The following is a 16,864-nucleotide window of genomic DNA, read 5'->3' on the forward strand; positions in this document are numbered from 1 at the left end:
TTGCAGTGAAGATTCCAGAACCAGTTTTTCCAGGCTGGCATCAGATAAGACCAAATTCAATTGTATTGTGGCAAATAGGATGCCAAATACCCAGCCGAGGTGAGGGACATCTTAATCAAACCACAAGCCATCAAACTTAAAGAATATAACAAAAATGAGTTTATGATAAAATTCCAAAATCTTTCATTAACATCCACACGAATGCATTTCATTTGAAGTGTAATAACAAATGTAGATTTCAAAGCCCTTCCTGAACATATGATATAACACGCTTTAAGGTATCATACACCCACAGATCTTGTGATTTAATTGTTATATTCAATTAGTTTTTTTCAAAGTTAATTTAGTATTAGAGGTGAATTAAAGTTTAGGGTTATAAATAAAACAATTAATATTATGAGTTAAAAATATATTTTATATCATTTAACAATAATATTATTAAAATAGTTCTATTTCTTTTTAAAGTTTGATTTGTTAGAATAACTTTTCCCTTTCTGTTTACCAAAAGCACTTTGTGGTTTCTGATGTTTCTTCCCAAACTTTTCTTGCTTGTTAATCTTGTTTGCTCTGAAACAAAAATGATAACTTAGTAAAAATAAAAAGATAACTGTAGATTGTAAACATTTCAAATAGACAATAATACATTATGCATAACACATTTTCAAACATAACTTTTTATACCTACAAATAAGCATGTACTCGTAGTAATGCACAAAATCTCCTTAATAAGTTTCAAATTTTACAGTTTTCAAATATAAAATGACATTTTGGAGGTGCTGATATTTTGTACAATTTCACCAAAGCCGGTTTCTAACAACTTTTGACATATTCCAAATTTGGATATGCTTCCTTACTATATAGTTGTAATAAGCTATATTCTATGAGATTCCTAATGTAAGAGAGAACCGAATGCCCCTAATTTCGCCTCTGTAGTGAAGTATTACTAATCTATCTTTATACAAGTTAACTGATCAACTTACTCATATCGTAAACGCTTCACTCCCTTCTTGCTGGTGTCTGTAAGTTCATGCTCAAAAGAAGACTGTTTTCGCTTTCTTCCACCTGAAACAGGATCGCAATTCTTATATATTTATAGTTAATTTTAGAATGTGTAAGGACGTGTGATATATGTAAAACCAAATTTGAAGCAGCTATAAATTTACTTAGAACACTCAAGCTGTTGCATTAATGAGTGCCAGCAGGAGAGTGCAAGAGGGTGCAACCACTCTCCTTGGCTCTGGAGAAATTATAATAAAGTCAGGGAAATCGGCAAATAAACAAATCATTGTGATACATAACTGTTTTTTGTTTAACACCTTCACAGCTAGAATAATAATAATGTGAATCTAGCTACAGAATACATTGATAACACCTTCATGTTCTGACTTTAGGACAGCCGGAATAGTAGTAACAAGCATCCACCACAGCTAATGTAATGATGAACATTATACATTATAACAGATGTGGTCAACTTATTTTTTTTTCGTCCACAAAATTCAATCTCCTTTTTGGTTCTTGTAAAAATATCTTGATAGATCAAAAAGTCTGCATTTTCCCTCATTCTTTTCCTACGAATACTAAGCATAAAAAATCCACACAAAGCATACAAGTCCACTGAGTAGTAAAAAAATGCAACATTTTAAGCACTAGAATAGCATAAAATGTCATTTTCAATTATCCATTTTCCAAAATTTTCCTGGGGAAATACTCCCGGACTCTACTTTTCTGGGGATTATTCTATTTTACAACTCCTTATAAAACTTTTCTGAGGGCACCCATGGTTACATTTTTTGTAGTCTCAAAAATTATTACTTCTTTAATTAATAAAATATTGTTTTATATTAACAAACTAGAGATTTATTTAATTAATAAAAAGTTTAATTGACACTTTTAATTCCAACAGCTTAGTCACAAATCTACAAATTATACTATTATTTTAATTTTAATTTCCTTTTTGATGTTTATGGCAATAAAAATACATTTTTTAATTATGTAACTAACTCTGCAATATTGAACACGAAGAAACAAGCTAACATAGTAACCAGGGATTTGTCATTGTTATCATTAATTATAAATTATTCTTTTAACGTTTTAATATTAATTTTTATCTATGAAAATTAAAACTTCAATTTTCATAGATAATATGATAATTTAATTAAAAATTAAATTATCATATACAAGAAACGATAATTTATAATAGTTGTAAGACATTACTTTAAGTAGTACATTATTATCTGGTAGTTTGATGAAATTAGTCGAATCTGTAATAAGAATCTTTAATATTTAGTTTTAGTATTTCTTGAACTAAGTTATGAATGTTTTTACAAAGTGACATTGTTATTATTTTGTGCATTTTACAAAACAGGCTAGGCTTCTATTAAAACAATAGATTCTAACAGTTTTATTTTGACCTAAACATGTTATAAAATAGCAACATTTTTTGTAGCAACTATAATGTCTAATATTATTTAAAGTCTTATTGATTTCAATACAGCTGTCTAATTAAATATCACATTTATTCTGTTTCTAATACTATTAAATTAGTACTCTATACAACGATTAATATCATAATTGCCACAGTTTGTTGTAATATTTACCTGTTGCTCCATCAAATGCACTGTCAACTACTGTTTTAATTTTCTTTGGTTTCCGCTTCTTCTTAGCCAATCTCGCTTGCAGCAACATGACCTTCTCCATTTCCTGCTGGACTCTTTCCTCAGGGCTCTCTTCATGCTTCTTCTTCTTTTTCTTGTTTTGGCGTGGCCTTTCTTGTACTTCATTTGGAGCTTTCTCTTCTTTCTCTTTGCCTTTCACTTCCTTCGACTTGCCTGGTTCATTCTTCATTTCAGTTAGTCTCAGTCTTTCTGTAAGAAGGCAGCAATTTAACTAGTTATCAAACTTCAATCACATCCAACCTAAGTGTACATAATTTCCAAAATCAAATTACTATATTACCTTTCTCCTCCTGGCGTTGTTTGTGGCTCTGGAACCATGACCGGGGCATTTCTTCTCCTCCCTCCTTGAGCAGTTTTTCTGCACGATTAGCTTGGTTCTCTGCTCTCTGCATTACTCTCTCCTCCCACTCTTCATGAAGGATCTTATTAATCTCATCCTCCAGTCTTGCCACCTTCTTGCGATACTTGTCCACAATTTCTGATCAAATCCACAATATATTTTATTAAAAAAAGTCATGTATAGTGCTTTTACTGTTTATAAAAATGTAAACATAACCTGAATTTTCGATTTCATAGTTTATAGCTAAGAAAAATTATTTAATCAACTGTTTTCATAACTTGTATATCACTGATGTATTTGGACTATACAGTATATAATTTTAAAGCCAATCACTAAAAGAAATGGTGTACAATATCTTTTTACACGCTTTCTTTCAATATAGAAGTACTGTTTCCATCTATTAGTGCAGTTTATTTTAGTGCTTATTCACTTATGTGTCAATTGATTTACAAAATCATATGCTGGCAGGAGCTAGCCGACTAGTGTCATAGGTCTTAAGAGTGCTGATTTAGAGCTAAATTAGACAGTAGACATGCTACAGACATTATTGCTACAGGAATCAGTCTGTCAGTGTTTCACATCAAAATAGTTAGGTTAGTTATGGTTGGCCAAAGCACGGAACGTTCAGTTTTTAATCTTTATGTCTGTGTATGTGTGTTTTATTTAAAAGTTACTTTAACATCAATGAAGACTATGCATAGGAAATAAATATTTACATCTTTCTACAACCTGACTGATGATATTGTCTTGACATCCAAACCAGTTTCAAATACGAAATAAGAAAAAAAAGAAAAAAACAAAAATTCTTAAGGTAAAAATACTTTTCTATCATTTCATTCTGTAATGCACAACTCTTCTGCAGGGATAATACCAATAGATAGCAAATGCCCATTACATTTTTTATATCGAGATTTGGTAGAATTTTCTGCTTATTTACGCCTATGTAATCCTGGTAATATTTCTAACCATCCAAAACTATTGAACAGGAAGAGACTATCCAGACCTGCAGGTATCACTCTGCTCTTGACCGGATTGCGTGCTCGCTTGACGATCTGTTTGACCAGTTTGCGTTCATTCTCACCCGCAAGACTGACTGACACTCCAGCTCGACCCGCTCGTGCAGTTCGTCCCACACGGTGAATGTAATGTTCCAGAGTGGGTGGTAACAGGAAGTTGATGACCTAAAACAGTCAATTGTTCCTTTTAGTTTCCTGTATAAGTAAAGAAAACAATCCCGTTAAACAAAACAAACATTTTTATTATTGGTAGAAACATTTTTTATAAAACCTATACAAGACTGATATATTTTGAACTAAAATTAGAATAAAAACCTCAATATTTTATAAATAATATTTGATTTGTAACACTTAACAAAACTACTCATAAAGAAAGTAACTCTAAAACTATTTTTTTTTTTTTTTGAGTTTTGATAGTAATAAATGGATTATAAACATAATTGCTTAGATCAAAAAAGGTGAAAAAGAGTATTTTTTTGTAATTCAACTCATAGACAATTAATGAAAATAAATTTGTAAATTAAGTTTTGTTGGCATTTTGCAATATCAAGTTAACCCACTGAGGTAGCCGCATTTAATTTAGGTGAAAATGTTAAGCGTTTAGTTATACAATAATCACTTTTTTTATAATAAAGCAGTGAAATTTGAAACATTGTTTAAAATAACTGTTCCTCTGCATTGTTATATAAATTTAAAGAAATAAAATGTTTTATTTAAACACTTACATTAAATATGTAAAAATGTTTGCAAAAGTTAACTCAAAAGTGAACTTAGGCCCAGTCATTTTTCTTGTTTCTCCCCCTAATGTAGACTGCTCACTATTTTTACTTTTACTTTTGTTTGGATAAATTGTCCAATTGTTTGCTAAATTCCATTGGAAGTGCTAGAAATGCTATGAACTATTGTAGGCCTACCAACAGAAGAATCTTCGGGACCAGAGTCAACTAGGCACGTCAACAGTATTTCTAGATCTAATACAGTACAAAAGTCAAATGTACTTTACTGTTGCTCATACTCATGAGGGGAGGGTATTATCATCCGAGTTGTCCTGTCCGGGAAATATTAGATAACCACCATCCTCAGTCTGAGTTGTTTTCAACTAAATTGAAATGGTTTCTAGATATGGGTATAATGCAATCTTCAAAGCTTTTATCACTATCTTGAATTATACTCACAACCACTGTACAATACTTCATAAACTTCTGAATCATGCTCCATCATTACACTTAATGTCAATAACAGTCAGAGAATACAGTGATCAGCAGTGAAAAATACACAAAATATTTTAAAAACAGGTAAGCCACAGTATGAAAACAAAATTAATTTTTTGTTTGTGGCATCTAAACACTTAGTAACAGAGATACCAACGATATCTAGCGGAAATACAGTGAACTACAAGAACCGTGTAATGTTAAATTCTATCCACGTAACCAGCACGTGTCAGCATTCATTTAATTTCTCAAGAATCACTACAATGAAAAAAACAATAAGTACAAACCTGAAAATTAAGAGTAACAATAGAATAGGTAAATAAGGCATATAGCTTACTCTAAAACAACTGCATCATAAAGAAACAAATTAATGTGAGTGGTCATCTGTATTCAGAGTAACCATGCAGCAAACTTTACGGCGGTTTAGAGCTATCAGCAGGTGTCAAAGACACAAGTTCTTTATTAAGGCACCAAGTCTACTTAAACACAATCACAGTGCATTCAAACATTGAAAACAGGACTAATCCTACATTGCAGCTTGAGCGCATTCTTTATCTATTGGAAGTTTTCTCATCAAGTAAGTAGACTGGATTAATACAGTTTCAGGAGGGTTCTGGACCAATCGGGTATTGTTACAACTTCAGTAATGGGGAACTACACAGAGGCACATAAATAGAAGAGAACTGGTAAAGTTACATAAAATGTCACAATAAATTTTTAATGTTTTGTATCATTGGGTACTACAAGAAATTGGGAAATATGTTACAGTAGACCTCTATAATCTGGCACTGCACCACTTCAGCACTGTAGTAATCCAGTGTATTTTGGTGGATGTGGAGTGGAAAATTCAAGTTGAGACACGTTACTGAAAACTGTGTTAACAAACAACCTATGATCGCTCAGTTGTCTTGTGGTTAACCCGCTGTTCACGTTAACAGTGCCAGTGTTATCCATGCTATTATTGCTCCTGTGCTTAGTGTTGTAGAGAAAGTATTAAAAGTGTCTTTTCAAGCCAAGAAACAAAAGATAATACAAAGAATGTTTAAAGAAAATGTTTTAATGCTTTTCATTTAAAATTAATATACAAGTCTGTAATAGTAATTTTGAATAGTGTTCAGTGTAATAAACACACATTTTCTACATTTTAAGCATTTTTATTAATGACCTTCCAATAATCCGACCTTTTCACTAATCCAGCAACACCGTGGTTATCTGCCAGATTAATGAGAGTCTACTGTATTAAGAAACGGCTTCAATCGTTGTGAAATTTCTCGTTTTAAAGGTATGGCTAATGTTTACAAAAACTATTGTATTACTATAGTTACTAGTACTGACAGTTTTGACACCAGAGATATCCAGACCCCGAGCTGCTACATCAGTGGCTACCAGAACATCCACCTGTTCCTCCTTAAACCTCTTCAGAGCCTCCAGTCTCTGCGGCTGAGACAGGTTTCCATGCAACTCTCCCACCTGTGCATCAAACAATTGCATTAAACAGAGGTCTCTAAACATTTTATTAAATCAAATAAATTCAAAATACTTGTTTGTCTGTCATACTCCATCTGCTTTTAGTGCTTGAAATCTGCAATGGAATAATGCACACTAAAAATATTTTTTCTTCCTTCCTTTCTTCCTTTTTAGCCTGTTGTGAGTCCTCTTGGACCACTGGCCTGTGCAAGGATACTATCAAATAGATTAATGGGGAGATTCAATGCACTACAAGGTCTATAGTACTGATAAAAAGTGTAGCGTTCACAGACAGAAAATGCAAATTACATATACATACTTAGTCATAAAAAATTTATAAAAGCATACATTTTTTTGTAAGACATCGAAATTACATGATCCAATGTATTTATAATACTGTCAAGTTTTGATTGTCTGGCTTAACTAATCATTATTTTCTATGTATTGAAAAAATATGATTAATCTTTGTTTCATATATCATGATGAAAAAATAGTTTGTATATTATGCATTGAACCTGAAACTGATCATCTTCAATACTACATCAAGATGTAGATACGTAATTCTTATTAAAGTTTGCATTGCTAAAGAAACAGATTTCCATTTAATTGGAAATATGAACAGCAAATAATACCAACTAAGGAATCAGAGCGAAAAGTGTTTTATCTCTCCAAGGAAGTGCTACACACATGGTTTTAAATTTGTGGTTTACTAAAATAACTAAATTAATTTTTTAAGTAGGTTATGTATCCACAGGTTTTTATGACGCAAAATAAAACAAAAACACATTTTCAGTCAGTTATTTACGTAAAGATGATCAGTTGTCATCCGGGAATGTGTGCAGCACTTACGGCGATGCACAAACCTAAAAATAAAAATATACTAACTGCAAGCAATATATAATTTTTAAAAATCAGATAATTCGTTAATAAGATTATCCATTTGTGATTCTTCAAACACAAAGTATGACAAAAACATTTTAGTGAATGGTAATTTGTGTACTGCCGATAATTGTTTATAACTTTCATATTTTTATGTGACATAACTTTGAATTTACTAAGAGACACTAACTACAACAATAGATATTTAAATAATTTGGAAGTAGTGGAACTTGGATCCTGTATAAACCTACCAGAGTAACTGACAACCAGGACCATATTTTTGTACGGCACTTTGACATGAATTATATAAGATCAGCTTTGGTCCACACTGACATTACTAACCATTACAGTACTGGCCTGACAATCACTGTCTCACAGGATATATATAGATTGTTCTCTACGACCAACTTCTTTTACGTATCAAATATATTATTCAGGAACATTTCTCGGTATTATGGATGGAACAACTCAGCTTTCGCACAGGCAGACTGTCCATGTAAGATTTTTCATGTTCTGTGTGTATAACAGTTAAAAGTTATAATAAAATACGTTATATTTTATTTTATTTATATACTTCAATTCGATTAATTACATAAATTCAACAAATATTCGGTGGATTCGAGATTTGGCCTCGACAAATCACTACTTATTATCAATATGCCGTAAAATCTGATATTTTAAATAGAAAATTTCAGTGACTTAAATCATAATCCATGAATATTTGAAACTTCTGTGACCGGTAGACACCCTTTTACTTCTTTTTATACATGATACCTGAGGCACAAAAGCCATTGACAGTTCTTGTATCTCCTTTGAGCTCAACATATTATCCCCTAGATGACTTATCACATCTACAAATTTAAATTAGTTTTATTTGGTTCTTAAAACTGTAGACCACAAAATTATTCTAACTTTACAAAATTCTTGAATCATATACATTACCAAATATTCATATATCTAGTACTACCTACAAACAACAGCTGATGGCTGCCTCATTCAAGGCTCCTAAGTTCAACACATTCACAAGACCAAATAGCAACATGAACAATATACTTTACCTTGACACCAAGCAGACCAAGTAGTATGTGGATGCGGTGGGCCTGTTTCTTTGTGGTGACAAAAACCATAGTGTGGTCATGGAATGTACGGCAGACCAGGGCCGCCAATAGAGCTTCCCTGTCAGCTTCTTTATCCTTCCGGATTCTGGCACAAATACAATTTTATTATACATCAATGACGGTTGTAGCTAACACAAACCTATATATATATATATATATATATATATATATATATATATATATGTAGTATATAACCTATATCATATTTCTTAAGGCGTATGTAGCCTGGTGTCATGACTACCATCTCAGTAAAAATGTCCAAACTATAACTGAATAAACTCACTATAACACAATTAAAAAGTAAGACCTTTCAACATTTGTAAATGCTATAAAATTTGTTATAGTGCTAAACTTAATTTAGGAATTGTTGGAAGTGTTTCTACACTGTTTTTACACAAGGTCTGCACACCTTTTATTTTGTTAACAACTTAAGATCATTTTATCACCTAATAAATAAGTTATTTTAGTCATTTAACTTGTTACTTTCATTAAATAAGCCAATGGACTTCAATTAAATTAACCAACCGAGAAGATGATTTGCCTAAGTCAGCCAGAATGGTGTAGCACAGGATTAGTAAGCACTTCTTCGACTTAAAAATAAACAAATCAACTTGACCAAACTACTAACTTCACAAACTCCTGACGAAGATTGAAGGCAACATCCTGGTTATTGTCGACAAACACACGGACAGGCTTGTCAAGTGACACTGCTGCCAGATCGCTGACTGCATCGGTCATGGTGGCAGAGAACAGCAACGTCTGACGTGTTCGTGCACACTGTTTGATTATCTCCGTCATCTGTTCTTGGAAATATTCGTCTAGCATCCTGGAATCATCAAATTTAATGTTACTCTATTTCTGTCAAATTGGAAATCTTCTACAGAGACCTGTTTTTGATCTTACACAGTGTTTTCAGGCCCAAGTTACAGTCTGTTGAGAGCTTCTACAACATTTCATATTTAGAAAACATTATGTCCAAATAAAATAAATGAAAATATTACTATATCACTTGAGAATTCAATTCAAGAGTAAAACCCACTCCTGTATGAACAGACAAAAACAGACAGCTGGTCTCATTCTGAATTCTTTATAAACAGATAGACATGATCTGTGACAAATATACAGCCTATCAATTCTTTGACAAGTTTGTGCTCTCTGCATTATAAACTATTTTGTTAATTTTTAACACATATTAATTACATTTAAGACAACACTAAAAATATCATTTTATGAAATAAAATCTAAATCTATGTTTTTAACTTGAGCAGCCCGATCAACAAATCTCGCAATAACTTCAGCTCTATTTAGCGTATAAGGGGGAGGATTAATTTAGAACAATTTACTATTAAAATATGTGTTTCAAATTAGCCTAGTTTGAATTAGTAACAATTTCAAATGTCTACCAGGAATCAATACAAATTTAGTATAATGGAATATTTCACCTGCATGGTAAAACAAATGACCTATAAACTCACAATAAACCTACATAATTATGTATCAAACAATAATCTTTTGTCCAAGGTTTATCAACATATACTCCATAAATAATAACTTATGCTATAAACAGGTATAAAATTAAAAATCTGAATTGATATAAACTACAAGTATCAATTGACCAAAAACTAAATTTAAAGACATTTTAAAAGAATATTTAATTGGAAGACCACCATACAGCCTTGATGAATATTTGGAATTTTAGCAATTTTAATTAACAATAATTTTTAGTAGATATAGTAAGTTCTGTTCCCGCTATTGTTTCAATCTTTTTGCTATAATTTGCATTCTTTCAATTTTAGTTTATACTTACCAGTTTAATATTTATGATCTAATTTTATTTATTTATATTAATATTTTTTCAACATAGAAATATTATTTGACTCCATTCTTGTACGTACTATATAAATTTATATACTATTTACACTGTATGAATAAAGAATATTTAAATTGAATTAAATTGACCTGTCCGCCTCGTCCAGTATAAGCACCTCAACACTGTCTAGGGAGAAGGTAGGGGTGTTCTTGAGGTGGTCTATCAGTCGGCCAGGTGTGGCAATCACTACATCCGGGCTCCTTCGCAGTACAGACTCCTTTTAGGGCAACACAAGAATAAACATTTTAATTGTGTTAGCAATGGTTCAATGCGGAGTGATCCAGAAAATTTAGATGTTAGGACAGTAGACCTCCCATCATATAGTTTAGTCCATCAACGTGTAATAATGTATATCTAATCTCCACATACCTGTATTACATTTTGTTCTGTACGGTACAGTGAAAGCATAGTCTGCATAAACTGACAATCACACCAAGCCTGCTGTACATCTGTGTTGTGTTATGTTTCATACCTTCCTCTGACTTGACACTGGGTTTTGGTTATGATTTAGACAAACATGTTGTTAACATACAGATTTGGTTTCTTCATCAATGTTATTAAATTGTTTTCATGACTAAACTCTTGTTTTATGATTTGATAGCCACAGAAAGAAGCAGATAGCAGTCCTTGAAACGTTGTGTTTCAGTTATTGTAATACAACTGCATATATTCATAATCCTAATATCTCTTCAAATCATCCATTGTCAATAACGAACCATGAACCAAGACTTACTATTATTATTCAATTGAATGATGGTAAAGATACTGCGTATAGTACACCAAACGTATCCTACATAATTATAAATAATATAAACTTGACTGATAAATTATAATAAATATGAATAAATTATATTTCTGACTTATACAACTAAACTATAAACATTACCTTGATATAATACATCGGGATTACTCCAGGCTATACTACAAAAATCACCAATTATATAATCAAACACTGGGATATCACTACTTTCTCTACAATCATCGTCATGATTCTGATGTCTTAAAGTCATGAAGCAAAAAATTTAACCAAACTATGTTTTTAAATTCACAAAAGCATATAAGAAATATGGAATGAATCATAAATGAGAAAAAATATACAATAATAGTCTCCTAATAGTAGATTATCCATTTACTTTAAGGTAGTAATACTACTACTACAAAGCAGCATTTTTCAGAGAAATTGGTAAAGTAGAATATGCGATCTAAGGCTCAAGACTGGGAGAGGTTGAACCCCTTTCAATAGTAACGATGCTACGAGCCACCCGCAGTAACAATTTCACTATTGTTGTTGATCCGCTAGGTATCAGAAGCGGTTGTGTGAGAAATATGTAGAGCTACTGGCTAGGACCAGCTAGCTCAAGCAAACCATTAGGATGTGTCCTGACTTCACCACGACCGCTGTCAATATGGCTGGTTCACGACTTATCTTTTTTATATAGTGTAGGCCTATACAATATGAATGAAAATAAACCAGGAACGTTCACTTGGCTGGTTTATACCTTCCAGTTAAACCTACACTGTGTATAGCAAAACTGATGTACTTAAATCTTGGCGCTTTAATACTAATGGCTTATAATTTATATTCAATATAGTTTCAAAATCGATACGGAATATAAAATAGAAACAATTAGTATTAATAGATAGTTGAATTTTTAACAACTCATTAGCATTGAAACATTAAAATCCAAGTTTGTGAAGTTAAACATTCATGGACATTCATTTAAGAGGAGATCCTATTTCTAACACAGATTTAAACTTTAGCTTCATGCTGTCTTAAATGAATGGCCATTATGCTATTAACTGATATTACCTCCCTAACACCAGATTACTTGGCTATACTTTGGTATATGCCTTCGGAAGAAGAAGAAATCAGAAAAAAGGAGGTGTCACGATCATATAAAAAAAGTATCCTAGAAAAGGAAACTGAAAATTTTAATGTTGAATATTAAAGTTTACCATTAATTTGTGAGGTGGCAGGAGTATCTAACAAATTGAGTGGTAAGGAGGTTCTGTATATACTAGGAGTATATCAATCTCCTATTAAACGCCAAGAAACAATATTGTTCAAGCACTTGAGTTGCTGTAGATATATTGGGCTCATTTCCATCATCAGAAAAGGGCAACATACTTTGACATTAATATGAAAAACTTAATAGTCTTGCTCGAATGAACCCTTTTCAATGACCTTATGGCTTCTCACAACCTAACAAGGCTACAACAATGCAGCTAGGATTACTGCAACTTCATAAACAACAATTGCTGCCGTATGTACAAACGTTAACACAAATCTGATTAAGGTTGAAATAACGCATACGGGAATCTCAGACCACATGTATCAGCTTTGTCACCTCACTTTCACAGCAAGACAAGTAGAAACAGAATCTTCTTTTCGTCGTCACCTGAATGCAGAAAATCTGAACAACCTAAAATCTAATCTTGCAGCTGAGAACTAGACTGGAGACTAGAACTAGAACTGAGATTTTGGTTCGGACAGTGCAGATGGTGCATATGAGTCTCTGATTCACACTCTAACGTTTAACCTAGACATATATTGCCCTCTGAAGAAGTCTAGACAAAACCGCCACTACCAGGTATCTGCATGCTATGACAAAGAAGTTGAAAGAAGAATTTTTGCAGGCTCAAAGAATATAATCAAGTTGAAACTACTCACACAATCCCTGTAGAACAAACTATACACATCTTGAAACCTGTGACAATCGAAGAGCTTGCAAATACAAGTAATACATTAAAACCTAAAACTTCAACGGGGCTTTGGAATCTCAGCCAAAATACTGAAAATGGCCAAATATGAACTTCTACCACCATTGCTTCATGTCCAACAGTCATTTGCTCAGGGAGTGTTTCCACAAAAACTAAAAACTTTTACAGCCTTGTTGGATATGTTTGATACATTGTGGATGGTATCAGAAAATGGAGACAGCGTTGTAGGCGTTTTTGTTGACATGAGCAAAGTCTTAAAGCCACGACATGATCATGACAAAATTACACAATCTTAGTATCCAAGATACGACACTGCATAGGTTTCGATCATATCTTTCTAACAGCCAGGAGGTTTAGCCCAGTCCATCAAAGGCATCAGGTGCACAACCAGATCAGACTCAGCCCATGGTGAGAGGGGTTCCTCAGGGCTCGGTCTTAGGCCCACTCTTGTTTGTGCTGTCCATCAATGACCTGCCTACAGTGGCAGAGCCTTATTGTAGAGCCATCATTTACACGGACGGCACCGTCCTACTCACGTCTCAGAAGTCTATTGAAAGCCTCGAGATAGACATGTACCTTGGCTTGAACTTGGTGGTGGACTACTGTGTGAGGCACGATCTTGTGTTCAATGGCTCTATGACTAAGCAAGTTACCTTTGGCAGGAAGAGGCATGAAGTATCAAAACTAGCTGATATCGATGCTGTCACTTCAATTAAACATCTAGGATTACACTTTGATGAAAATCTTAACTGAAATGAGGACATAGACATGCTCTGTCGTAAGCTGTCCGCAGCTGTCTTTACCATTAGAAGAACACTATCTGTCAGCACAGAGGAGGCAGCTTTAACAGCTTACCACACCCTTTTTGAGAGCCTCATATCCTATGGAATTTCGGTATGGAGTGGAACTTCTGCATGTAACTTACAACAAGTTCTAATCTTACAGAAGAGAGCTATTCAAAACATGAAAGGAATGAAAATATAAGATAGTTAGCGGCCAGTCTTAAAAAGTTTGAAAGTATTAATTGTAATACATATATAATATATCCTCCAGTCTATAACACTAGCAGGTCTTCTGGGAATCAATAAATGACACGAGGTAGTTCACACACACTGCACCAGATATAGAATAGACTTAAATTTGCCGCCCCATCGCTTAAAGCTTTTTGAAGCAAAACCGTCCTAGGTTTTTTCAATGTTTTGCCTGCATCCTTGAAGGTCTTGGAGCTGAAAGTGTTAAGGAAGAAATTAAAATCTTGGCTAGCAGATAGACCCTTTTATAATGTCAAAGAATTTTTAACCTGGAGGAGTGACCTAGGCAATTGGCAAATAAATAGACTCTGCGTTCCAAATTATGCATAGCATGAACTGGCTCTCTATTGTACATGACACTTGTTTCTATCTTGATGATAGCAAATAAAGATTTCTGTATCTATACATAATCAACACACAGAAGCAGGTGCATCCTACCTGTACTTTGAGATCCAATCCTCCCACAGCCAGTCCGATATCTATGTTGGTGAACTGGGCCAGCTGCCTGCTGACTTGGTACACCTGGACACCCAGCTCTCTTGTGGGTACCAGCACCAACACTCTGCAATACATCATAATTATTTACATAGAAAAGTGTGCACAATATTATCACTTAAGACTGGTTAGACCTAAAAACAAAATCATTGGTTAAGAAAGTTATGTTTTAGGAGATTATGGGAAAAATAAGTGTTATTTGTTTATTATTATAAAATATACCACTTTATAATAACATCTTACTTTAAATTAAACTAAACTAAGTTCATCAAAAAATTCACACAATGAAAAAATTGAACGAATTTGCATATTTCAAGAATAGGAAGAATTAAACATTGTTTTTTGTTATTTCAAACTTTGACTAACAAGTAGCAGTGTCTGATATTACAAGAGTTATCATACACCACTACTGTCCCATTAATTGTCTCACCTGTAATTTCACCATTTAAATTTTAATTATAATTCTATGTTATTAACATGAAAGTGGATTTCGATGACATTACTGGAAAGCAGCACTCATCAGTTAATAAGGTATTTTTTAATTTCAAGATTTAGTAACTTGAATACGGAAAGACTGACCGAGTGGTGGCAGTGGCGTCACGAGGCCTGTATAACAGACGCTCCAGGGTGGGTAGCATGTAGGCTGCAGTCTTACCAGTGCCTGTCGCTGCACATCCACAAACGTCTCGGCCAGCCAATGCCACTGGGATAGTGGCTGCCTGGATTGGGGTGGGCGTCACAAAGTTCATTGATCCTATTGCCTGTTAATACAGATCATTATAAGATTTACTCAATCTATGACTAATCTGCAGAAACATGATCATACAATAGATTACCTCAGTTGAACTTCAATATATTGTGATATATCTCAATATTTTTGTATAGTCACTATACCAACCACACTTAAGTTTTTTAAGTTTTCAATACGGAAATGAAAGAAAAATATATTAATAAGAACAATTATTTCCTTGTTATGTGGTTTATTTTATCTGAAAGTGCAAAAACCTGTTGGGAGACTTGACACTGTGGCAGTCCTGTCAGCGAAGCAAGCAGCTTTGCTCTCGGGAAAGATAGGTTGGAACACGTGTGTGACAATAAGATAGTTAAGTATATACATGTATATATGTATCACAAGTAAGGAATTTTTTCTATTTTTAAGTAATACGTTACAAAAAATATAAACAGAATTTGTGGTTGGTATAATTTATAAGTACATATTTTTCTCAACAAATTACTTTCTTAGATAAACATCATACATTATTTCCTGCTAAATTTCTTTTCATTGACCCATAATAATTTCAAATGTCAGCAATCTGAATATAACTATTATTATCTAATATTAATAAATGAATGACGCTTTCATTACAACAATAAAAAAGTTTCAGAGTAAATATTGAAAGTTAAAAACAGATTTAAATCTGTATTCATTAATTTGAAAATAATATTAATAATATAAAGACCACACTATATATATTCAAAAAGTACGATGAATATTTTATAATCACATCCATCTTCTTCTTTATAATAAATAAAAGTTATGTATCAATATTATGCCAAATTCACTTCATAGTTAAAATGAAACCCAATATAGTATTTGTTGAAAATATTTTAATATGTTGTAGCAATTGGTAACCTCAATGACAGAGGCATTAAGTTCCTTTTACTAAAAATAGGAGGTCAAGAGGAAGTATTAAATTAAGTTTCATTTAAAGAAAAAAATGTGTATGATTTTCTTTACAAATAATTGAACAGATCTTGTGAATTTAATACAGGCATACGGACAGATAGGCTGTGGACTTGATCTGCCGCACAGGCTCAAGGCAGATTAGGGATAGAACAGCTGACATTGATATCTACACAATGTTGACACATTATTTGTTACACTTACCTTTCTCCTGTCTCCTGGTTGTGTCGTACCCACCTCTCTCCCTCATCCTACATCCCGCTAAAGTAATTTCATGTCCAGATGAGTTCAGTTACTAAAGATACTTTATAGTCAGCAGCTCTCGTCTCTACAACCTAAGTTTATCATATTGCCTTT

The 16,864-nt window shown here is 33.0% G+C and overlaps 1 protein-coding gene across 3 annotated transcripts in view; it reads right to left on the reverse strand.

Moving 5' to 3' along the window:
• Window positions 1-394: 394 nt before the first annotated feature.
• Window positions 395-16,864, reverse strand: part of LOC124369811 (probable ATP-dependent RNA helicase DDX27) — an 82,445-nt gene continuing 65,975 nt past the window's right edge. For all 3 annotated transcript variants that reach the window (XM_046827936.1, XM_046827928.1, XM_046827946.1), the window contains 11 exons: window positions 15,403-15,584; window positions 14,767-14,890; window positions 10,666-10,793; window positions 9,335-9,532; window positions 8,647-8,791; window positions 6,578-6,712; window positions 4,019-4,196; window positions 2,956-3,153; window positions 2,598-2,864; window positions 981-1,062; window positions 395-567 (listed from right to left, as the gene is read on the reverse strand). In XM_046827936.1, coding sequence (XP_046683892.1) covers window positions 450-567; window positions 981-1,062; window positions 2,598-2,864; window positions 2,956-3,153; window positions 4,019-4,196; window positions 6,578-6,712; window positions 8,647-8,791; window positions 9,335-9,532; window positions 10,666-10,793; window positions 14,767-14,890; window positions 15,403-15,584 — 1,755 coding nt within the window. In that variant the 3' untranslated portion in view covers window positions 395-449. The remainder of the gene's footprint in view (window positions 568-980; window positions 1,063-2,597; window positions 2,865-2,955; window positions 3,154-4,018; window positions 4,197-6,577; window positions 6,713-8,646; window positions 8,792-9,334; window positions 9,533-10,665; window positions 10,794-14,766; window positions 14,891-15,402; window positions 15,585-16,864) is intronic.

This window comes from Homalodisca vitripennis, chromosome 1, assembly GCF_021130785.1.
Source record: "Homalodisca vitripennis isolate AUS2020 chromosome 1, UT_GWSS_2.1, whole genome shotgun sequence".
Classification (NCBI taxonomy): domain Eukaryota; kingdom Metazoa; phylum Arthropoda; class Insecta; order Hemiptera; family Cicadellidae; genus Homalodisca; species Homalodisca vitripennis.